Source organism: Ctenopharyngodon idella, chromosome 20 (genome assembly GCF_019924925.1).
Source record: "Ctenopharyngodon idella isolate HZGC_01 chromosome 20, HZGC01, whole genome shotgun sequence".
NCBI classification, from domain to species: Eukaryota; Metazoa; Chordata; class Actinopteri; order Cypriniformes; family Xenocyprididae; genus Ctenopharyngodon; species Ctenopharyngodon idella.
In genome coordinates, this window is record NC_067239.1 from 7,501 (window position 1) to 33,374 (window position 25,874).

The 25,874-nt window shown below is 37.9% G+C and overlaps 1 protein-coding gene, 1 long non-coding RNA gene and 3 other non-coding genes across 11 annotated transcripts in view; 1 reads left to right on the plus strand and 4 right to left on the minus strand.

The window, feature by feature from the left end:
• Positions 1-358: 358 nt before the first annotated feature.
• On the minus strand, positions 359-430 carry trnag-ucc (transfer RNA glycine (anticodon UCC)). The gene has a single exon. It is a non-coding gene; the product is annotated as a tRNA-Gly (tRNA).
• Positions 431-925: 495 nt separating this feature from the next.
• LOC127503007 (U5 spliceosomal RNA) lies at positions 926-1,040 on the minus strand. Its single transcript, XR_007926993.1, has one exon. It is a non-coding gene; the product is annotated as a U5 spliceosomal RNA (small nuclear RNA).
• A 317-nt stretch (positions 1,041-1,357) lies between these two features.
• Positions 1,358-1,429, minus strand: trnaa-ugc (transfer RNA alanine (anticodon UGC)). The gene has a single exon. It is a non-coding gene; the product is annotated as a tRNA-Ala (tRNA).
• A 2,076-nt stretch (positions 1,430-3,505) lies between these two features.
• Positions 3,506-25,874, minus strand: part of cdk19 (cyclin-dependent kinase 19) — a 51,276-nt gene continuing 28,907 nt past the window's right edge. For 3 of the 5 annotated variants that reach the window (XM_051876250.1, XM_051876248.1, XM_051876249.1), the window contains exons 12-14: positions 18,601-18,698; positions 17,394-17,609; positions 3,506-8,625 (exon numbers count right to left, since the gene is read on the minus strand). In XM_051876250.1, the coding sequence (XP_051732210.1) occupies positions 8,217-8,625; positions 17,394-17,609; positions 18,601-18,698 (723 nt within the window). In that variant the 3' untranslated portion in view covers positions 3,506-8,216. Of the gene's footprint in view, positions 8,626-17,393; positions 17,610-18,553; positions 18,699-25,874 lie in introns of those variants that run through there. The other 2 variants (XM_051876251.1, XM_051876252.1) reach the window with 2 other exon arrangements.
• On the plus strand, positions 18,212-22,373 carry LOC127502845 (uncharacterized). Of its 3 annotated transcripts, none has more exons than XR_007926946.1 (3): positions 18,212-18,351; positions 18,926-19,068; positions 19,163-22,373. It is a non-coding gene; the product is annotated as an uncharacterized LOC127502845 (long non-coding RNA). The 3 variants fall into 3 exon arrangements; XR_007926945.1 differs by lacking the exon at positions 18,212-18,351 and adding an exon at positions 18,634-18,649; XR_007926944.1 differs by lacking the exon at positions 18,212-18,351 and having other exon boundaries at positions 18,705-19,068.

Below are 25,874 nucleotides of genomic sequence, written 5' to 3' on the forward strand. Positions count from 1 at the left end.
ACCCTCACAAACATGCGCCGGCCCGTGCCTTTCCTCGTTCTCCCTACTTTAAACCACACAATCTGGTGAGATTGTGATGGGGGGAGTTCGTTGTAAACCCAAAAAACCTAACCCTAACCCTAACCCTAACCCTCTAACCTAACCCTCTAACCTAACCCTAACCCTAACCCTGTCACCGCAGCTCTTCGTTAGTATAGTGGACAGTATCTCCACCTGTCACGCGGAAGACCGGGGTTTGATTCCCCGACGGGAAGACCTCAACCTTTGCTGATACCCAACAACCCACACAAACTTTTTTTTTTTGCTCCAGCAAGGGCTCGCAGATGAACGCTTTAACGTCAGCTTGAGCCAAAAGCAATGCGTTGGCCGGGAATCGAACCCGGGTCAACTGCTTGGAAGGCAGCTATGCTCACCACTATACCACCAACACAGGCGCGTGGATGCCGGCTGATGCCGGCTTTTGTGCGGTCAGCGGAGGAACTGAAACGCTCTTTGGACCCGGCCTAGAAAAGAACACGTGAACTTTTTTTATTAACCTGACCTACCCAAGCTCTCCATTAAAAACAAACAAGCTCTACCACATAATAAAACATTTTATTCAGCCACTTCATGTTTAATATTATGAGATGATTTGACAAGTGCATTTAACAGATGATACTTCCAATAAAAAAACATTTGCAGCTGGTTTGTAAAAGGAGTTTGTATGCACATTTAGGCTGAGATTTCATTGCATTTGCACCATTCTGAACAGCAGGCGTCACCAGCGTCTCGAAACGGCGAACCATTCTGCGAAGCCACTGGTTCAAACTGCCGCTCCGGCAAAGGCGGCAAATACGGACAACCTCCTTCCGCTCCGCGTTGGCAGAAGGCCCGACCATGGGGGACAAGCGCAAACGTGCTCACTTTGCTTTTGACGCTCTTGTGCAGCTCTGCCGTGAGCAGAGCCCCCAAAAATACAGAACACTCGCAAACGTTCCCCTCCACGGAAATCTTTAGTAAAATGCGAAAGATTTATGCGATAATGAAGAGAAACTCGAGCTGTACCTCTGCCCCCTTGGGCCTGCATGCTCCCTCTACTACATCGCTCTGCTCACCGAGGGTAATCTAGGATGCAAACTGCTGCCAGCATGCTTGCTGGTCCTCATGCAGTTTTTTGAACGGGAGTGACGGCCAGCCTCTGCAGCTCCTCGTTAGTATAGTGGACAGTATCTGCACCTGTCACACGAAAGACCGGGGTTTTGATTCCCCGACGGTGAGACCACGTCCTTTGCTGCTGCCCAACGACCCACACAAAATTGTTTTGCTGCAGCAAGGGCTCGTGGACAACCGCTTTAACAACATCTTGTGCCAAGAACAACGCGTTGGCCGGGAATCGAACCCGGGTCAACTGCTTGCAAGGCAGCTATGCTCACCACCATACCACCAACACAGGTGCTTGTTTGCTGGCTGATGCTGGCTTTTGTGCGGTCAGCAAGAAGGCTCGTAACACATTAGTAGCGACCTACCAAGCGCTCCATTAAAATCAAGCTCTGGCATTTAATGCATTACACTTTCAATAAAACATTTGCAGCTGGTGTGTAAAAGGTGTTTTTATGCATGTTTTGACTGAGTTTTCATGGCATTTACACCGTTTTGACCAGCAGCTGCGTTGATCGGGGCGACGGCCTGCCACCGCAGCTCCTTGTTAGTATAGTACAGTATCTCCGGACTAGTATAGTGGACGCCTATCTCCCAGACAACCGCTTTAACGACCACTTGAGCCAAAAGCAATGCGTTGGCCAGGAATCAAATCCGGGTCAACTGCCACTGCTTGGAAGGCAGCTATACTCACCACTATACCACCAAGGCAGGCGGTGGGAAGTCGGCTGGATGCTGGCTTGTGCGGTCAGTATAGTAACTGAAACGGTCTTTGTTTGGACCCGGCACTGAAAACAACACATGAAATTTTTTTATTGACCTGACCTACCAAAGCTCTCCATTAAAAACAAGCTCTACCATTTAATAACATATTTTTTTTCAGATACTTCATATTTAATATTATGAGATGATTTGACAAGTACATTTAACAGATTACACTTCCAATAAAAATGTTTGCAGTTGGTTTGTAAAAGGAGTTGGTATGCACAGTTTGGCTGAGATTTCGTTGCATTTTCACTATTTTGAACAGCAGGCATCTCCAGCGTCTTGAAACAGCGAATCATTCTGCGAAGCCATTGAGTCAAACTTCCACTCTATATACAATGTTCTCTCTCTACTTTTTTCATAGACTTAAACTCTTTCTAATAATCATAGCCAAAGATTCAATTGCACACATAAAGGGCATTGTGGGCATCCCTGTCTTGTACCTCTAGCCAAACTGAATAATTTTGAAATATTATTGTTTTATATATATATATATATATATATATATATGATTTGGGATAATGGTTTATTGTACATGACAGTACAGATTTTAAATATCGTATTACAAATCCAAATCTCAAACAGCTAACACCATTCAGTCCTATCAAACACCTTTTTGTCATCTGGGCATAGGATTGCATGGTCTTTGTTGTTATGTTTTTTATATAATATGTTTAAAATTCTGTGAGAATTAATAAAGGCCTGCCTACCAAGAACAAATCCATTCTGATCATCTAGGATAATGTATATGAATTTCAATCCTCCTAGCTAAAGCTTTACAGAGTATTTTTGTATCACAGGATATCAGTGAAATAGGCTGATAAGATGGTGATTTGCCGGTTTTTAGCACAAGCATAATTAATGCAAAGTTTGCCCATTATCTAGCAAAACAGTTTACGGCTCTGCTCATTGTATTGCGCTTTTAATGAAGGAAGCTTTTTTGTTTATATGTATTGTCTTTAGAAAATATGTTTTAATTAATAATAAGAAATGGTTTTTGAGCAGCAATTCAGCATATTTGAATGATTTCTGAAGGATCATGTGACACTGAAGACTGGAGTAATGATGCTGAAAATTCAGCTTTGCCATCAGAGGAATAAATTACATTTTGGAAATGTATTAAAATAGAAAATGTTATTTTTAATTATATTATCAAATAAATGCAGCCTTGGTAAGCAAACTTCTTAAGAGACATAAGAGATGTTCAAAAACAAACAAAAAAATCATAACTACTTCCAAACTTTTGACCAGTATTTCTTACCTTGTATGTGAAACAGTATGCACTACAATGCTACAGCAAACATTTGACTTGGCCCACATGGCCTATCAATCATGTATGCAAAGGAAAGCAAGGCTATTATCTGGCTGTAGGAAAAACAAAGACAGACCAATTTTAATAGAGATTTATATGTACACTTTTCCAAAATACAATAAATTGCAATGTATTATGGAAAGTCTTATACTGTAAAAATATCATGATTCTTTGATGAGCTGAATGTGAACCTGACAGCCATCACATCTGAAATTTTCATGTGCACAGCACATTATATAATTGTGTAAAATAAATTTATCATAAAATTCAGTGAATAAAGCAGAAAACATATATGAAGCAAAGGGATTTTATTACAATATAGAATATAAAATAAATATACATATTTTCTTATATAACAGTCATTTGTACACTGAAATAATGAAGAAATAGCTTGAAAAATCAGTGAGTAAGAATGTGTGTTTTTGCACACAAGAATACAAGGGAATCAATGTGAGACAGAATCCCACGACTAAAAATGTCATTTTATGTAATCTGCAAGAATTGGATTTATTTGTGTATAGTGCCACTACTGTCAATTGTCAACTATTGTAATTAGTCAGCCTGTAACACCAGGGACAGATGACTGTCTGACAGGACATAATATAATAGTACCTCTAAAACGGGTGGATTAGATAGATAGATAGATAGATAGATAGATAGATAGATAGATAGATAGATAGATAGATAGATACCAAACATAAACAAAATATTCATAAGGAATACTTTACATTTACCACTAAAAAATTCCATAATAACAGTGCAACATATCATAACATGGCAATCATTTTAAATGCTGTACATATAAAACTCACTTTAAAAACATTCACTGAAGCCTGTTTCAGAAAGCATTATCATTGTAGGAGTAAGAATTATAAATAGGACAATAATATATGGGTACCTCCTTCAAGCTTGTCATGACTGTAGAGAATCAAGCGGATTTCTGTCTTGAATACCAATCATAAATCCAATCACAAAACAGTTGTATTGAAAATAACACCATGATTACCAAGAAAAGCAGTATTTGAAACACAATCTGCAGAAGACAATACAAATGAACTGAAAAAGAAAACATCCATGAGCTGAGATTTTTCAGAAAAAAAAAAAAAAAAAGTTACAAGGAGAGCTAGATAAGCACTCTTATTTCTAAAACACCATAATATAAAAAGTGTACGCAACTTGAAATTAGATGTATAAGACAGGCTGCAGTGAACTACTGGTCTGCTCAAAAAGTGACTTTACCGGTAGAAACTGCGAAGAACTGTCTCACCAGATGCCAGAGCCAAATCTCTAAACCAGTGTGTTCTCAAGTGGGGAGTCATGGCCCACAAATGGGTCTGTTCTGACGGAGTCGTAGAACAGCAGGGGAGAAAAAAAAACAATGGCAGATGAAACTAACCATATATATATATATATATATTAGTGTAGTCTTTTACAGTAGAAAAGAATGAGGACATTTAGTGACAATGCTAATTTGTCATATATCGAGTTATATGACAAAGTAAGGTAAAATATGTTTCTAAACATCTATGCAAAAAACTTAAATTACTTCAAAGATTCCATGGAACAACTGTAGGTTATGAAATAAATTGTGTGAAAATTTTGGTTTTTGAGGTCGTTTCTAGAACAAATGAAAGTTTTCTGTAAGATTTTTTTTTTTTTTTTTTTTGCATAGAATTCCCTGCTGAAAAACATCATAAATCAGTCAATCAATCAGCTAAACACCAGGTTGGCCAGGCTGGGAGACAATCTTATAGCAGCTAATACCAGAAAATCAGATTAGGCTGGTTACAGCATGTTTTTATAGCAGATTTTTATATCACTGTAAATGTTCATTTTCTCATTCTCACTTCCAAATTGTCTGATACTGATGCATGTCAAAGAGAAACATGCATCACGATAGAGATGCCACAAGCAGCATTTACTGTCATTTTTGTATGCATGCGGGGTTTGAGCATTACAGTGGATGGGGATGACGATCAAATTTAGGTAGTTTTCTCATAAAACATTTGTTTGACCTTGGAAGACTTGGAATATTTGTAATTTGTTAATTAATTGTACTTTCTGCCTTTACAAGTTTTTTAATGTTTTACATTATAGTATATTGATAAATGGTTAGAACTATGGTTCAGATTAGGTGCTCAAAATATCTACAAAATACTGTAATGTAATTAAAATGATTTGTGGCTGATAAAATTGAAAATCATTTTTCAACATAACATGACAAAATTATGAACCAACATAAACATCACTTCTGTGAGCACTTAAAACTAAAAAAAAAAAATCTATGCTTTCACTTTCCTTTAATTCCAGCTTATGCTACTCTATGCAATGTCTGAAACTTTGTATTTTGAGCACTTATGTTTATATGCCTCTTTACGGCAAATCAGTTGCTGTATTCCTCATTTGTAAGTCGCTTTGGATAAAAGAGTCTGCAAAATGAATAAATGTAAATGTAAAGTTTCATGATTATAAAATTCTCATGACCTTCATGTCAGTCTTATGATGCCAAAGGTTTCTCATTGAAAAAGTAAACTGTTATTCAGTGTAAATTCAAATGTAAATGTCACAGTCTACAGAAACAATGTGTTTGTCATTATTTATTTTGTTATTTGCAGTCGCAGTTGATTCTGCTCAAAATATGGGGAAACTGAATAAAACAGAAAGGAAATGTCCAGGAAGAGGGTTGAAATACTATAAACTGATGATATGACACCAACTACACTGTACAATAGATCATCTTATTTTAAAGAAAATAAAAAACATCATATGAAACTAAGTTCATTATTTCAGACAATGGTGGCTGGACATAAAAAATCCACCCCCCTGTGTATCCTAGTTTGAGACTTATAAATATCAGAAATTTTGTTAAACACAGTCAGAAGAGTGCAGAATCTGAAATATGTATACTTTGTATGTCACATCCTCATAAAAAAAAATAAAATAAAAAAAATAAAAAATTCGGTCTCAGATTTTTTTAACCCAATGTACACTTCACTTTGATGTGTGAAGAAACCCAGAAGAGGGGATGGGAAATGGGAAAATATTGGAGAAAAAACAGTTTTTGTTCACTTTCACGAGAAATACAAAGCACATTACAGGAAAACAAAGAATGCACAAATATTAAGATGGGACAGAAGAGAGACTCAGGAGTATGATGGCAGCAACTGACCATTAGCTACATTGTTCAGTGAACAATTTGGTTGAAATCAATTGTCAGTTTCAACAATTCCTGCTGGGTGACTGCAATACACTTGGGTAATATTATCCTTCTGGGTCTTTTAAAGTGACTTAAGACTCTTTCAAGATTTCCGTAAAATCCCATTTGAGCTCGTATTTTCCACCGGGTTGCCTGCTTAATTGTGCAACAGGAATGACTTGCAGCTGTCTATCACACCACAAAATTTCAGCGTCTCAAAGACAGCTTGGAAAGACCTGTAAGAAATACAGCTGAAGTCTCCAGCTTTGCCTGATGAGACATCCAACTTTTTGTCAAAAAAGCAAATCAAATCAGTTGTCTTTGTTTGATTCAGCGCTATGATTCAGTCCACATACTAAGCTCAAATAACACAAAGAAATAACTGCACTTCAAAACAATAACCAACAATAAAGAGACTATAAAAGCATATAAAACACTAAATAAACAAGACACAGGAAATAACAGTCACAGAAGCAGTTCAACTGCTAGCTGCCCCAGATAATGACACACACATGCAAGTAAATTCATGTGCAAATTCACTCACTCACACACACACACACACACACACACACACACACTTAGGGACTTTAGTCCTGACCAAAATCCTAAAACATGTAAAAAAAGAAAAAGAGCAAACCACGTCCTTGTTCTTTGACAGCTGATGTTATTTTTATTGGTTGTTAATGTAACTAACGCAAAAAAGGGATGAAAATGAATGTCTCAGGGTTTCCTCTCGTACACTCGATTCTGTGAGTGTATATTTTACACACAAACACACACACACACACACACACACACACAAAAACCTCTCACACAACAAAAGATGATGTGTGTAGTAATGCAGTGGTGCACGATAGCTGAGAGATGTTCTCCACTCACACAGAGTCATGCTGGGTTTCGTTTCTCTCAGTAAGTGCTCTTTGTTCTTCAGTCTTTATAATATGCACACATATGTTACACAAATCCAGTCTCTGCTCTACTGTCCGTACATGCAGGCAGCTCCCTTTACTGGGAGAGAGGAGAAGAAGAAAGATAAAAGGGGATTTCAGTTCCTATGTACAATTGCTTATATACCATAGATGTCTCTATGTGATTAGTTTCAGGTGTGTCATATGGGGGCATCTCAGAAAGGCTTGAGATGATAAACCAACACTAATGGGTGGTAGAATCAACCAGAGATGCAACCAATAACGTTTGGTTCATCTTACTGACTATGCATTAGGCCGGTGTCCCACGAGCCAATTTTCAGTGATAAGCACCCGAACGGACAGATACACCATCACATACATTTACAGGGTAAAATAATTCCATGAATTGTATCCTACTGCCATGTCCTAACAATGCAACCTCAGACCTAGTTTACTTCCTGTTGGTTCCAAGTTAATCTGAGATTTTATCTTAACCAGCACAACCGCGACAGGACATTGTACTTATTTCTGTGATGCTGAGATGAGTCCAACATACTCACTGGTCAAAAATCATAACTCTACATCAAACATTAAATATCTCTGTCACGTCATGCAGAAGTTTCACATTCAGTGAGGACGGACAAATTACTTTTCACTGGAACACCAGAAGAGGCTGAGATATGGTATCTGTGACACCCTTGAAGAAAGCTTTTTTGCGAGTCTGCCAGTGGAACACAACATTTAACGAGCCATTGCAACAAGCCTTGCGACCTGAATAGCATTTGGCTGATCATTTCGAGAGTGGTTTGGTCTAACGGTGTTAAGACAAGAATGTGAAAACATTAAAGATGTTAAATAGTTAGCAGATGGCATGGTTGGTGTTGGAGCTGGTGAATTTTTAAATATATTGAAATACTGTTGAGATATTGAGGCAAATGTTCAATTTTGATTGATGATTATGGATCTGGTTCTTCAGAGGTGTTTGGAGGGAAGGGATTGCAAAGTTGTGCTTTGATTGGAGTAGCATTTGTTGAGAATTGTAGGATGGCAGGAGGCTTTGTATTGGAATAAACTTGGGTTTTATGTTTATATTGGGACAGACCCCGACCTTTATTCGAATGACAACACTGACTTGCCTGGCTTTATGCTTGTGGTTAATATTTCTTTTAAGTGCTCGTGTATGTTTTAGAGTCTCAGTATCGATGAGACTGATGAGAGTGCTGAGATGAGGATGAATATCCCATAGTGCTTTGCGACTGGGTGGAGCCTTGGACATTGCTCTGGTAACCAAGCCGAGAACTGGAGTGCTGTAATGAAATAAAATGAGAAAAAAAGTTAAAATATTATAAAAAAGTAAGCATTGAACATTAATTAACTGTTGTTTGTAATCTGAACTGAAAGCTAACTGTAATATTATGGGTCTTGTTTATTTATTGTTATATACACTGTAAAGCCTAACAAATGTCCTAATTAAAGGATTAGTCCACTTTCAATTAAAAATGTCCTGATAATTTACTCACCCCCATGTCATCCAAGATGTCCATGTCCTTCTTTCTTCAGTCGAAAAGAAATTAAGGTTTTTGATGAAAACATTCCAGGATTATTCTCCTTATAGTGGACTTAAATTGGCCCCAAACAGTTGAAGGTCAAAATTACAGTTTCAGTGCAACTTCAAAGAGCTTTAAACGATACCAGACGAGGAATAAGGGTCTTATCTAGAGAAACCATCTGTCATTTTCTTAAAAAAAAAAATGAAAATATATATGCTTTATAGACAGAAATGATCGCATCACAAGTGTTTCCGCCAGACCGCCATTAGGTATTCTTCAAAAAGCTTACGCTGAATGTCCTACACCTTCCCTATTAAATTTACGGAAAAAACGGCACTGGCGCTGTGTTCGTTCTGTAAGTTGAAAAGGGAAGGTGTAGGACATACAGCGTAAGCTTTTTGAAAAATACGTAATGGCGGTCTGGCGGAAACACTTGTGATGCAATCATTTCTGTCTATAAAGCATATATATTTTCATTTTTTTTAAGAAAATGACAGATGGTTTCTCTAGATAAGAAGATTCCTCATCTGGTATCGTTTAAAGCCCTTTGAAGCTGCACTGAAACTGTAATTTTGACCTTCAACTGTTTGGGGACAATTGAAGTCCACTATAAGGAGAATAATCCTGGAATGTTTTCATCAAAAACCTTAATTTCTTTTCGACTGAAGAAAGAAGGATATGGACATCTTGGATGACATTTTTGTCAAGTTTTAGTCATTACTTTTAGTCAAACTACAGTTAACAACATTAATTTTGATATTTTATATGTAGTCTTTAGACAAAATAGTCATTATAATTTTTCTCTTTAGACCAATTCATTTAAGCTTATGAAAAATTTGAATCAAGGTAACAGGCTGTATTGACACTGCACTCTTAGTAGTAGCACTTGTGCAATTCTACATATCCTCTTTCAGTGGTTCTCAAACTTTTTAGAGTGTCGTACCCCCTGAGGGATTTAACATCCTTCTGCGTACACTCTCTTTTCCACTTAGACTGCAGTTACACATTTTCCATTAAGGGACACTATTTTCCCCTCTTAAATCGATTTTTCCAGTGCATTTTTTTTACCCGTATTTATGAATGGGTCATTGAATCATTGGCGATTCGTTCAAAGCCGCAGATTCGTTCACGAAACACAGCTTGTGTGCTGCAGTTCTGCTGTGGCTTTCATTGCAAAATCGAGCAAAAATAGTACTGACAATACTGTTTAAAATGTACATCACTTAATATTTGTAACGAAGCGGGACTCAGGCAGGGATCCAATTACAAAGCTTTATTAAAAGTGAGCGTGGTCGTACAGGCAGGGTCAAACAGGGACAAACAGGAACAGCAAGGGACAGGCAGAATCGTAGTCAGGATACAGGCAATGGTCAGGACAGGCAGATATCACTCACAGAACAGAATACCAGGCAAGGATCAAAGGCAGGCAGCAACGGGTCGATAACGGGTAACAGGCAGGAACGGGAACAGACAGGCAGACAGGATAATAAACGCTCAGAAATGCAACAACAGTTAACAAGACTTCGCCAAGAGGTGGTGGGTGAGTGAGTCTTAAATAGTCCAGATAATAGGCTACAGGTGTATGTGGCAAATGATGATTGGTGTGGAGTGTGCATGTGACAGGCAGGGAGGATTATGGGAAGTGTAGTCCAGGAACTAACAGGAATTGTGACAATATTACCCTTTTGTTTGTTTAACTGCTTTATAAAATAAATGTCACATTTGAAATCGTGTGGATATTCGGGAAACATTGCATTGTTGCGGGTATAATATGATCAACGTTACAAACAGTAACTCACGGAAGGGTATTTTTTTGTATCGAAGAGAGTTTTCATCTTAAATCTCTATGCCGTCTGTGTCTATATTTGTTCTTCATGCTACTAAGTGCTAAATCCCCATCCACTTTATTGTCGAGAACAGCAGTGTAGCGTGATTTGCTGGCTTGTGTGGATGCAGTCAGTTTTGACCGCGAAAGATGAGGTAATTTGACTGAATGTCGAGTATTTACTGGATTTTTACCTGCTAGAAATACATGCCCAGTTTTAATGTTATTTTAAGGTGGAGTAGAATAAAACAAATGGCAAAACTCAGCATTTTGTTTGCGTACGTCAGTTTGAGAGCCACTGCTGGATATCAGCCTACAATAGAGTACCTCAGGGATGACGTGTTTTTGTAGGTAAAACCCGGAAGAGAGTTAGCATTTTAGGACTTCCGGTTCCATCGCCCCGAAGTCAATGGGTTTTTTTGAATGGGTTTTTGCTAAATCGCCTGAAATAAGGTCTGTGGTTAACAAAGCCTCTAAATATTTTCACGTTTTGATCTATGACATAAAACACACCAGTTATAACACGCTTGTGATTTTTTAAACCTTTATTGTGTCTTAAAAATGGCGGTTGCTAACAAATTGCTAAAAGGGACTACTTCCTTTGGCGGGGACTTTAGACGTCATTATGACAAACAGGACATTTGGACAGCATTTCTCATGAAAAAGTGGATAAGTATTCATACACAGCGCAGATCATAATCAGCGAGCATGTTTTTAAATAAAGTTGTTTTCTAAATAAAGTTTGAGGAAGTCTATGGGAAAAATGCATTGCTTTCGATTGAGGGAACCCGTGCGCCGCTAACTTCCGGGTTGGCCTACAAAAACACGTCATCCCTGAGGTACTCTATTTAGTCGCAGATTTAGTCAGAAAATGAGCAGCGCAATATAGACCGGCTGAATGACACTTTAATTTAAGTAGAAAATCTCAAATGAAGATTGCTGAACTGCAGCTTACTTGTCTGTGTTTTCAGATCATCCGCGCTTCTTCCTCAGTGTAGAGAGAGCGCGTGTGCGTGGTTGCCAGATTGCAAAAATTAAGTAAAACATGTTCTTTTAACAGAAAAGCTCTGATTGGGAGTTTAAATTCTGGAAATCTGGCAACAGTAAGCATCAACGCTCATAAAAACAGTCTGTAATATTTTGTCTCCTTTATTCGACAAAAACAAAACATGATTTCAAAAAGAGTGATTTTGGTAAAGTTTTTAGTCTTTTAGCCACATTTCAGTCTTATCTTTTTTCGTCAACGAAATTTCATGTGTTGATTTAGTCACAGTTATCGTTTAATGACATTGGTGTCATCTCTCATCGTCTAGTCTTAGTCATGGAAAAAAGGTCGTCAACAAACATTTTTCGTCATAGTTTTCGTAAACGAAATTAACACTGAAGTGGACTAATCCTTTAACATTTTTAGTTGACTACATATACAACAATTTGTTGAACTTGATTGTAAAAATAAATAAATAAATAAATAAATAAAATTACTAGTAATCTGTACTATTTAGTTACTATGCCTTTGTTACTCTGGGAAACAGCATATTACCTGTGGCTCAGAATAATCAAAAAAGATCACTCAAATGTTTTTGGTAACTGACTCTTCTTTTAACTTGATTTAGTGAATCATACTTACATCTCTATTATGGCTGAACTAATTTCAGTTTTCATTTTGTCATATTGAGTTACCATAACTCATATTTTCTGGTTACCAGTACAAACACACAAGTTATCTATACAAAGTTGTATTAAGCTTTATCAACTCAAAAATGAAGTGCATTACTGTTGGTTTGCTCAGGTTTTCAAAGTAAAGTCAACTTATTACAATTTACAGTGTAATAAACATCAGAAGCGTATTTCAGATGTCACTTCTTCAGCACAGCACTGTTTAAGTATACGCATCACTTTAGTGGTTGCTGCATCACGCCACTGCTCAATTGCCAAAAGTTGAACTTGGCTCAACTTTGTTGCATCACCAGCAGTCATTACAAAGGAATCATATGGCATAGCGTAGAGTAATGCACATGGTAATATTTAGTGTAATGTGAAATATTATTTACGTCGTCATCTGTGGTGTGTCATTAATGCATTTCAAATTACTCTTATCACTGGATGCACTCTCTTAAAGGAGTCATATGATGCTTTTTAATGTTTTCTTTTTCTTTTAGTGTGTAATGTATCTGTTGGTCCATGTTTACAATCTGCAAAGTTACAAAGCTCATAGTTTCCCACAAAGTGATTTATTCTATCTATCAGAGAACACTGATCCAGACCTGCCTAAAATGCCTTGATCGAAGTCCAGATGTCACTTCCTCAAACATTCACGTCACAATGTGAAATAAAACCTGCCCAAAGGCATATGCAAAGAAGATGAAGCTTTAGTGAATTGTAGAGTTGATGTCATTTAGCAGAGACACTGTTTTGACGTGAAAGCTTTCGATGCTTTCAGAGGTTCAAGGGTTAGTTCACCCAAAAATTAAAATAATGTCATTTATTACTCACCCTCATGTTGTTCTACACCCGTAAGACCTTCATTCATCTTCGGAACACAAATTAAGATATTTTTGATTAAATCCGATGGATCAGTGAGGCCTGCATTCAAAGCAATGACATTTCCTCTCTCAAGATCCATAAAGGTACTAAAAACATATTTAAAACAGTTCATGCGAGTTCAGTAGTTCTACCTTAATATTATAAAGCGACGAGAATACTTTTTGTGTGGCAAAAAAAACAAAAAAACGACTTTTCAACAATATAGTGATGGGCGATTTCAAAACACTGCTTCGGAGCTTTACGAATCGAATCAGTGACTCAGATCTCCTATCAAACGGCTAAACTGCTGAAATCACGTGACTTTGGTGCTCTGATTCACTGATTCGATTCGCAAAGCTCCAATGCAATGTTTTGAAATCGCCCATCACTATATTGTTGAAAAGTCATTATTTTGTTGTTTTGCCACACAAAAAGTATTCTCGTTGCTTTATAATATTAAAGTAGAACTACTGAATTCGCATGAACTGTTTTAAATAGGTTTTTAGTACCTTTATGGATCTTGAGAGAGGAAATGTCATTGCTGTGAATGGAGGCCTCACTGAGCCATCGGATTTAATCAAAAATATCTTAATTTGTGTTCCGAAGATGAATGAATGATTTTTATTTTTGGGTGAACTAACCCTTTAAGATTTATTTATAAAGTTTTTCCTGAGCAGTACAACACAAAAGTTTACTTGTGCACAGCAGTGTTAAGTTCGTTAACGAAAACTATGACGAAAAATGTTCGTTGATGACCTTTTTTTCCATGACTAAGGCTAGATGATGAGAGACGACACCAATGTCATTAAACGATAACTGTGACTAAATCAACACATGCAATATCATTGACGAAAAAAGACGAGACTCATATGTGGCTGAAAGACTAAAAACTTTACTTAAATCACTCTTTTGAAATCACTTTTTGTTTTTGTCGAATAAAGGAGACAAAATATTACAGACTGTTTTTGTTCATGTTTACGGTTGCCAGATTTCCAGAATTTATGGTCTATATTGTGCTGCTCGTTGGCTGACTACATCTGTGACCAAAGTGTAGGCTGATGTCCAGCAGTGGTTCTCAAACTGACGTACGCGAACAAAATGCTTTGCTGTTCATTTAATTCTACTCCACCTTAAAATAACATTAAAACTGAGCATGTATTTCTAGCAGGTAAAATGCCATAAATACATGAGATTCAATCAAATTACCTCATCTTTCGCGGTCAAAACTGACTGCATCTACACAAGCCAGCAAATCGCGCTACATTAGTGCTGTTCTCGACAATAAAAGTGGGGATTTAGCACTTATACCAGCTTGAAGAACAAATAGTATACAGACACAGATTGCATTGAGATTTAAGATTAAAACTCTTAGATACAAACACATACCCTTCTGTGAGTTGGTTTTTAATGTTGATCATATTATACCAGCAAGAATGCAATGTTTCCTGAATATTGATTTTATACAACAGTTCAACAAACAAAACGGTAATATTAAGTGATGTATTTTTGCCCTATTTTGCAACGAAAGCCACAGCAGAACTGCAGCACACAAGCTGTGTTTCATGAACGAATCTGCGGCTTTAAACGAATCGTCAATGATTCAATGACCCATTCATAAATACAGCCGCTTGCTTTGACACTGAAAGAATGAATGACTCGATTCACTCATAAAAACAGTGACTTACCGCCACCTACTGGCGGTTTTAATGTAATATTTAAAAGTATCACTTCATTTTTATCATCATTGTATTTATTGAATTTTTTTATTTAAAGCATTATTTATTTTATAAAGATATTTATAAAGGTAAAAAAATGCTCTGGAAAAATCGATTTAAGAGGGCAAATAGTGTCCCTTAATGGAAAAGGTGTAACTGCAGTCTAAGTGGACGACACTAAAAAGTCTGAGAACCACTGAAAAGGGATATGGAAAATTGCACAAGTGCTACTGCAAAGAGTGCAATGTCAATACAGCCTGTTTGATTCAAATTTTTCATAAGCTTAAATGAATTGGTCTAAAGAGAAAAATTATAATAACTATTTTGTCTAAAGACTACATATAAAATAGCTATCAAAATTAATGTTGGTAACTGTAGTTTGACTAAAAGTAATGAATAAAACTTGACAAAAATGCGATGACTTTTCGTTGACTAAAACTAGACTAAAATACGAAAGACAAAAATGAGACTAAGACTAAAGAGCATTTTTGTCTGAAGATAAAGACTTAGACTAAATCAAAAATGGCTGCCAAAATTAACACTGGTGCACAGTGCATTTTACAGAGGACAGCTTTCTGAACCTGGGAAAGCACAACACAGGCTATAAACAAAGACTACTGACCACTGTAAAACGTTCTGCTCAAGTTATGCTTGCAAAGTTGGTTCCGATCAATCTGCTTGATCATCCGCATTTTCAGATTCTGACTCAGGCTCGAACTGATACGGCAAAACCGATGACATTATTATTAACTGTGCGTTTACATTCGGTTTAGAAGCCTTGAAAGCTGAAGCTCGTGATTATGGTAAGAGGCGTTACATTTTCAGCTGGCCAATCAGAGCATTCTGAGCTTTTCAGAAAGAGGGACTTTGTAGAAATCAACGCGTTTCAGACAGACTGGGAATAGAGGAGCTGCAATAATGTACAGTATGTAAAAAATATTGTTTTTTGTTTGTTTGTTTTGTTTTTTTACATTAAAGCATGTTATCCAACTCTATTACACCCAATAATCAAAATAATGAACTTTTAAAATAGCATCATATGACCCAATTAAGAGAGCAAAATTTGTCTGTTGTTCAGGGCAGACTACTGTAACGGCGGATTACAACATGTGCCAGATTGTGCGAGTGGCTATATGCCTGTCAAACATCATTCATTTTGTAATTTTGGACTGCACCAATGCACCAGTGTTAATCATGGGTGATCTTAATCGCTCGTAGGATAAGACTTTGAGAGACTTTTACCAACATGTCACATGTCCAACCAGGCATAACAGGACTCTAGATATGTGTTATGGTTCTATAAAAGGTGCATATAAAGCTCTTCGTCTTCCCCCAATAGGTGGTGCTGATCATAACTGTATCCAATTTATCCCACTGTATCCTACAGCATCTAAAGAGGGGGACAACTTTAACCAGACAATTTAAATTTCCTGTGGTAGATGATTTTGTCCAGTGGTGTGACAGTGCATTCCTCCAGATAAATGTGTTTAAAATGAAGGACATGGTTATTGATTTCTGGGGTAAACCAAAATGCCTTAAAAAGAACAACTCAAAGCTCAATCAAAGAGCAGGATGTTGAAGTTGTGGAATAAATTAAGTATTTGGGATGTGTGATTGATAATAAGTTGAATTTTAATTTCAATGTGGATATGATTTGAAAAAGGGGCCAGCAACACCTGCTCTGTCTGCGGGGAATGTCCAAGTTTATGTTGACAGGTCCCTGATGATTTTGCTTTTATAAATCTTATATCAAGTCTGTTTTAACATTCCCAAAGTTATGCTGGTATGGAAGTCTTAGTGTGAAGGCAAAGACTACTATGTTAAAAATAGTTAAAACCAGTAGTAAGATTTTAAGTATTCAGCAGAGTCACCCTACCAATCACCAGGTGGTCAGAAAAGCTCTATCCATTTTAACTCTCTATTCTGAGTTTCCGTTTTTTACCCTCAGGATCTCGGTTGAGATCTCCCTCTATTAGGAGTAACAGGTACAGACATTCATTCATTCCCACTGCTATTTCTCTGTTAAATTCAGGCATGTTGGCAGCAGGGGGCAGCAGGTAGTGTGGATATTGTTTCAGCCTGTTGATGTCTTGGGTTGTTTTATTGTGTGTTGTTTTGCAAGTTTGTTGGTTTTTAATGCATTGTAAATGGTCTTGTTTGTATGCTGGTCTTGACACAAAACTAATTGCCCTTTGGGGACAAGCAAACAAACAAACAAATAAATAAATAAAAAAATGTCTGTTTTTTGCTTTAATGAAAGCAGTACTTGAGCTGACATGAACAAATGTTTTACAAGCTTTTTAGTTTTCATATGTCTCCTATGAGGCAAAAAATTGTCCTGAGAACTGACCGTGCCCCCTTGAGAAAGACCACTTTGTCTCTCATTGGAAAAAGGAAGTGGCATTTGCAGGTCAATGACCTAAAACTTAGCCTCTGCTACCTCTACTGTTTCTTTCTCTTACCTGGTAGTCTGTTTGAAGAACACTGGTTCCTGAGGTGCGAGGTTTTTTGTTTGGTGGCCCCTGGTCCTGTCCGTGCTGTAGGGAGGGGCCCGTGTTGGCCCCTGCAGTGCCTGATGTGCCATTTGTCTGCGCTGAGCTCTGCTGGGTTGGAGCCTGCTGTGTCTGTGTTTGTGTCTGCGTCTGCGCAGCCGTCTGCTGGTGCTGCTGCGTCTGATTCTAAAGGCAACACACAATATCACTGTGGTTTGAACGATATCTTTGATTTTTTTTAGCATTGAAAGCTGGATTGTCACTTTTACAGACATAATTATTTTCTGGATTTTATTATTTCACAGTAACAAAACCAAAACGTTTGTATGACCACATTAAACAAGATCACAGTTCAGTATTCACAAAAGTTTTATTTCATGGTGTAATGCCTGCTCTCTCCAGCCAGCAGAGGGAGCCCTCACCAGAATACTGACTACACTCCATTTCTTCTACAGTTACTTCCTGTTTATTAGATACAAAGAGCCATGCTTTCCACTAACACTTTGTGAAGTATTGCCAGTCTTTTCTGTCTTACTGAGAGTTCTTTCTATTGCCATTGTTACGACCATTTGCCTGTTTCTTGGATATCACGTTTTGGATTACTGTTTTTGCCTTGGTTACCTCTTTGGACTGTCTATTTTGATCACTAAACCCCGCCTGTATTTTTGACCACCTCTTTGCCTGTTGATTTGGATTTACTGCTACAAATAAACTTCTGCAAATGGATTCAAAACAGAAACAAAGCCTGAGTTCATTACAGAATACTTCGCCGGAAATGAATCCAGCAGAGGTATCACAGCTCCAGGCCGCCTACGCATACCAGTCTGATTTACTACATGAGATTCAAGGCCAACTCTCCAGTCTACGAATAGCCAACGAACATTTAACCCATTACATTCAATCACTTCCCTCAACTAGAGCTGAGCCGGTAAGGTTTGCACTTCCAGATAAATTTGATGGTTCTGCTGAAAATTGCAGTGGCTTTCTATGTCAATGTAGAATTTACTTTTCCAATCAACCTGAAGCATTTCGTCAAGATACAACAAAATGTTAATTTATCATGACTCTACTTACTGGAAAGGCATTGAATTGGGCTTCGGCTGTGTGAGACAACGACGTCCAGTTACGTACTTCTTTTGACTATTTTGCTCAGCAAATTCAAGATGTCTTTCAATACCTTGCAGGAGGACAGGATATCTCTGTACAGTTCTTGCATGTACGCCAAGGTAACTGATCAGCCGCTGAATATGCCATCCAATTCAGAACGCTAGCAGCCTAGAGTGGGTGGAACGATATGGCATTTAAAACAGTGTTCCGAGAAGGACTTAACCATGAATTACAAGCAGAGTTAGCATGCAAAGATGAAACCTCTGACCTATCACAGTATATCACCATGGCTATTAAGTTAGATAATCTCATCCGTAACAAACCCCGCTCCAAACAAAACAAAATGGCTCCTGTTCCAGTTGAAGCTGCTCCTCTCTCTATGTCCCAATCCACAGAACCCATGCAAATCGGCTATACTAGAGTGTCACCAGAAGAACGACATCATCATCTACAGGAACATATGTGCTTTTACTGTGGCCAACCCAATCATCATTGCAATACCTGTCCCAATAAAACCAACAACACCTCCAGGAAAACAGTGAGTAATGAATATTTCCTTAATGCCCTTCATCAAAATTTCACTCTATCCGTGTCCATTTAGGTTTCTAATAATAAACCACACTATGTTTCAGCGCTAGTGGATTCTGGATCTGCAGTCAATTTAATCCATGATGACCTCGTCCAGGAATTAAAGATCCCCACTCTGCCATGCATCCCTTCAATTAATGTCACAGCAGTCGATAACGAACCCATAGGACAAGGCATTTCACAACAGACAGTCCCAATAACTCTACAAATTGGATTATTTCACACTGAAGAGATCTCATTCTATGTCATTTCTTCTCCCAAGAACCAGATCATTCTCGGTCATCCATGGTTGGCTATCCATGACCCTAGTATTTCTTGGAGTCAAGGTGAACTCATCAAAAGGTCTCATTATTGCCAAGAACACTGTATTAACTAAAGGATGACCTTACCATGTTTTACCACGAGTGTGGAAAGTCCAGATACTTTTACAACAACAGTGATTCCAGCTGAATACTCAAAATTTTCAGAGGTCTTCAGCAGAGCAAAAGCAACCCAACTACCTCCCCATCGTCCATGGGATTGTGCCATTGAATTTCTCCCAAATACTACACCTCCCAAAAGCAAAGTTTACCCCTTGTCACGTCCAGAGACTCAGGCCATGGAAACTTACATTGAAGAAGCCCTGGCATCAGGCTTTATACGTCCCTTTACCTCTCCAGCAGCGGCAGGGTTCTTTGTGGAGAAAAAAGGTGGCGGACTAAGACCATGCACTGATTATCGAGGTCTCAATGCAATCACAATAAAGAACAGATATCCACTTCCTCTTGTCCCTTCGGCACTGGAACAACTCCGGGAGGCACGTTTCTTTACCAAACTAGATCTTTGAAGTGCCTACAACCTTATTCGAATCAGAGAAGGGGATGAATGGAAAACTGCCTTCCTCACCACTAGGGGGCACTATGAATACCAAGTTATGCCATATGGTCTGGTCAATGAACCCTCTGTCTTCCAGTCTTTTATCAATGAAATCCTCAGAGACCTGCTAAACCATTCTGTCATTGCATACATTGATGACATCCTAATCTATTCCCAAACAAAAGAAGAACACATTCAACATGTCAAGACAGTACTAACTCGGCTCCAACAGAACCAACTCTACATCAAGGCTGAGAAATGTGAGTTCCATACCATTAGTACTACGTTCTTGGGGTACATCATCAGTCATCACGGTGTGGAGATAGATCTATCTAAAGTCAAAGCAGTTACCGAATGGCCACAATCTACCACTATCAAAGAACTTCAACGATTTCTTGGTTTTGCAAATGTCTACAGAAGATTTATAAGGAATTACAACATCATTGCAGCCCATCTGACATCCCTACTCAAGGACAAACCCAAGAAACTTCAATGGAACAAATTCGCTAACACTGCTTTCAACACCCTTAAGACCTGCTTCACTACTGCACCCATCCTCAAGCATCCTGATCCAAGACTACCCTTCATCATTGAAGTAGACACTTCTGTCATTGGGATTGGGGCTGTTCTCTCTGGCACACCAGGCCGAATGTACCCATGTACCTTCTATTCTAGAAAACTCACTTCTGCTGAAAGAAATTACGATGTGGGTAACAAAGAATTACTTTCTATGAAAGCAGCAATGGAGGAATGGAGACACTGGCTAGAGGGAGCGGAACACCCATTTCAAGTTATCACTGACCATAAGAACTTGGAATACATCAAGAGTGCCAAGAGACTCAATCCACGACAAGCCCATTGGTCTCTATTCTTCACCAGATTCTGATTCACAGTTACCTACCATTCTGGAAGCAAGAACAGTAAAGCAAATGCTCTCTCTAGAAGGTATGACCCTATGTCTTTCCAAAATAACCAAGACTCCATTCTCCCCTCATCAGTGGTTGTACCATCCCTCCGCTGGGATATCATGGATGAGATCCAACGGGCACAACAAACAGATCCTCCCCCACCTTCCTGCCCACCAACCAAGCAGTATGTTCCACGCCTCCTCAGACAATGTGTGATTCAATGGGTACATACTTCCCTCAGCGCTGGACATCCAGGTATTCAACAAACCATTACCTTAATATGCAACTCATTCTGGTGGTCTTACTTAACTAAAGATGTTACCTCATATGTCAAGTCCTGTTCTGTATGTGCTCAGTCAAAAACCCCCAAGGATCTACCTGCTGGACTGCTGGAACCCCTACCCATACCTCAGAGGCCCTGGTCCCATCCCACAGCCATGGAAACAGCCACTGCCTTGTTTCATCATGTGTTCCGGGTATATGGATTACCAGAGGACATTGTCACGGACAATTCACGTCAAGGGTATGCAGGAATTTCGCAAACTGTTGGACATTAATGTTAGTCTAACCTCAGGCTACCACCCACAGGCTAATGGACAAGTGGGGAGATTGAACCAGGAGATCGGACGTTACCTTGTAGTCGGGAAAAACAGAGATGGAGTGAATTTCTTCCATGGGCTGAGTATGCCCAAAATTCACTAATCCATTCATCCACAGGACTCACCCCCTTTCAATGTGTACTGGGTTACCAACCTCCCATGTTCCCTTGGTCTGGTGAACCATCTACAGTAGCGGCAGTGGATGACTGGATCAAGAGGAGTGAACGGGTGTGGGACAGCGCTTGTGTGAGGCTTCAACGTGCCATTCGTTCTCAAAGAATCCAGGCGGACCGTCGGAGGCGTCCCCACCCCAACTATCAGCCAGGCCAGAAGGTCTGGCTTTCCACACGAAACCTTTTGCTACAACCACTGATGAGGGGAGAATGGAATCTTGGTTATTTTGGAAAGACATAGGGTCATACCTTCTAGAGAGAGCATCTGCTTTACTGTTCTTGCTTCCAGGACGGTAGGTAACTGTGAATCGGAATCTGGTGAAGAATAGAGACCAAGGGGCATTCTGTAATGCTTGCTCTCTCCAGCCAGCAGAGGGAGCCCTCACCAGAATACTGACTACACTCCATTTCTTCTACAGTTACTTCCTGTTTGTTAGATATAAAGAGCCATGCTTTCTACTAACACTTTGCGAAGTATTGCCAGTCTTTTCTGCCTTACTGAGCGTTCTTTCCATTGTCATTGTTACTGCTTCTTGTTATGACCATTTGCCTGTTTCTTGGATATCACGTTTTGGATTACTGTTTTTGCCTTGGTTACCTCTTTGGACTGTCTATTTTGATCACTAAACCCTGCCTGTATTTTTGACCACCTCTTTGCCTGTTGATTTGGATTTACTGCTACAAATAAACTTCTGCAAATGGATTCAAAACAGAAACAAAGCCTGGGTTCGTTACACATGGTAGACAATAAACCACTTACAATGCAACCCTCTACAATGCGAGTAAATCACTTGCATGTGTGACCAAATTTCACACTAGGCGACAAATATCTTTTATTAGCCAATGGCTAGTAAATTGTACGATTTCAGTTGCCTGTGATTGAGTTAGAGGCAAAAAATAGTGCAGATATAATTTCATTGCCTGTTGATCTTTATGCGCCATTGCTTGGCTGAGAGCGCCCTCTGTTGCTTTCTCTCACACACGCGCACTCAACGTGAGAGAGAGGCTTAAGCCACGTGAAGAGAATTGACGTGCTAGATCTAAATGCAGGGCTTGACAGGACAGCCCAATGGCCAATGGTCACTAGCTATGTTTCACCCTGTTTTAATGCGCATTTTGAAGAATCACATGAGTAAGGAGTGATGTTTAAAATAAAAAAATAAAAAAATTAAATAAAAAAAATCCTTTAATTCACAAAAAAGTTTGCTTGAGGTGTTTTTTTCAAATGTTTACTGTGGGCATATTGTTATCAAGAAAAACAAACAAACAAACATTTAATTATCTTCTGTAGTTTTCCACAAAAATCTTTCTTTGATAATAAATAGTTATTGACCACCAAATCTGTGAAAATTGTGAAGAGTATTATGTATTATTTTCTTTGTGATGATGATAACATTGGGTCCACTAGGCAAACAGAACTCGGTGTGTGACAGTCTGTGAATGTAAAAAATAGGTTTTTAGCAATTTCTGTATTTGTAAAAAACACTATACTATGATTACAGAATCAAGGGGCCTGTTTACACCTGGTCACTTGATGTGTTTTCTCTGATGGTATATCTATTTGATCATGAAAATACCAGGTGTAAATGCCCTCCGAAACGCTTTCGAGACGGATTTAAATCCGATCCCTCAAACCACTTCAGGAGTTGGTCTGAGATGCATCTAAAATGCATCCTGATTGTTGAAACCAGATTTGTAAATTTTACTACTCCCAAAATGTTAAAAATAAACATATGAAAATATAAAAAATATAAAAATATGACATTATAGCCAGATATGACAGCGCTACTGCATCACACATTGACCGCAAAGGAGTAGCTGAGTATCTCTTCAGCAGACGTGCAAACTGCCGCAAATGAAGCTGAAAATAAATCGCAGATGCTCAAAACACAATCATTTTCATTAAAAGCAATGAGACTAAATGATCTTACCAGTACTGATGATGACGCTCTCTCCTATTGCGGTCTTGATTTTGAAATTAGCTTATGATAAATAAAATGCAACTCATATCTGTTGCTTTCGTTGACTCCAATAAATTTGCATATAGTGCGGGAATTAAAAATCGGATTTATATTCGTTTGAGGAGACACATTTACGTGGCCAAGTGTACATGTAACTGTTTTAACAAATCAGACACATATCCGATCAGAGAAAATGCATAAAGTGACCAGGTGTAAACAGGCCAAAGAAGTTGCTATAAAGCAGTGGTTCTCAACCGGTGGGGCGCGCCCCCAATGGGAGGAAAAAAAAACTGAAAAAAAAAAAAAAAAAGTGCAAATTTTTTTTATCACTAAACTACTGTCATAAAAAGTTATAGTTTTGTATATACATAACTCCTGAATAAAATTAAAATGTGTTTGAACTGATTTAAAAAAAAAAAAGTTTTGAACAAATTTGATTGGTTTGTCGATAGTGAGCGCAAATGCAGGTGATAAGCGGTTTTATTAAGCGAGTCATTGAGTCGTTCATTCACGATTCGTTCAAACGGCCGATTCATCAAGAATGAGACAGATGTTTGTGAATGGGTCATTGAATCTTTGACTCAAACGATTTATTCAAAACACTGAATCATTCAAAACACGATTGAGTGTTGCTGTGAGATGCGCTATGTTGTGATCTTTGTTTGGATTCATCGGATCTATTTTCGCTGCTAAAATAGACCAAAACAGTCATTATTTCGTCTAAAATGTAAGTGACTTGATATTATTAACTTGTTTGTTGAACTGTCATATCAGTGTCACATTTTCAATCGCGAGGTGATGGTAAATTAAGTGATGGTCAATTGTCAGCTCTCTTGGTTGTCAGGTCGTGTGATGTATGTTGCTGAACTGTATTCAAATGTTATAAATATAAAAACACCACATTTTGAAATTTAACTGCAATATGTCAATTTAGTTTATTTGTGTGTGCTGCGCTCATAGACTTTAGAAAACGGCGCTCATTTGTTTGATTTCTCCTCGAGAAGCTGCGCAAGCCTCAAAAGTTTAAGGTCCTTGCACCCTGACTGAGTCCGAAACTGTCGTATTCGTTTTCATATTCGTTATTTGGTGGCTCTCAATTGTCAAAAACACCCCTCAAAATATTTGCTACGGATGCGAAAAATGCAGAAAATCAAACCATCCGAATTAATTTTTATGACGGACGGAAGTTTCAGAGGCTGCAAATGTATAAAACGTGAGGTCGTATTTAGTTTTTATATATATATATGAACGAATAAACTAGTCAGAATATAGGCTACAGTTAAAGCTTTCCTTTACCTGCAAGCTTCTGTAAAAATGCAGATGATGCCTACTATTAGGCCTAGTAATAATAACAATAATAAAGCATAAATTAATATCAGAGGCCTGTGCCAATTCCCAATTATAGCAATAGCCTAGTAATGATAATAGGCCTATTGATGATAATAATAATAATAATAATAATAACAATAATAATAATAATAATAACAACAACAACAATAAAGCATGTAACCTCATATAATTATATAGCAATAGCCTAGTAATGATGATAGGCCTACTACTACTCATTATTATTATTATTATTATTATTATTATAATGCCTGCAAGCTCACATTAGAAGTCTGGTGCTACTGCCAATTATGACAATAGCCTAGTAATGATAATAGGGCTACCTACCGCTACTGATGATAATAATAATAATAATAATAATAATAATAATAATAATATGGGCCTAAAAATAATAGCCTAGGGCTATCTATCTATCTATCTATCTATCTGCAATGAACCAGCTTTGGGGGGGCCCAGCTTGCAAAAGGTTGAGAACCCCTGCTATAAAGAATAAATCTGTTTATTTACAGATTTATTTTTAATCAAGTTTTTTTTTTTTTCTCAAATGGATTGATTTTGAAATTATTTTATTTATTAAATATTATGTAAAATAAATATAAAATTTAATTTATGAAGTTGTTATGCATGTTATTTACAATCTTTAAATTAAATAGTGTGATATCATGTATATTGTCTATCGACCATCCTGCTCTCTAAGATACAGACAAAAATCTGTATCAGTCAACCACTAATTAAAAAAACATGCATTTCTGCTGTAAAACAGCCAAGATATCCAGATCTGTGATCAATCAACTCAGTGTCAGCTCAATGACTACATTATATATCATAAAATTTAATTCATTGACATGCCGCTCTGCAGTGGTTTGAGGCTGTCAAAGCGTAGTTATAATTTTATCTTGTAAATATACTTTTG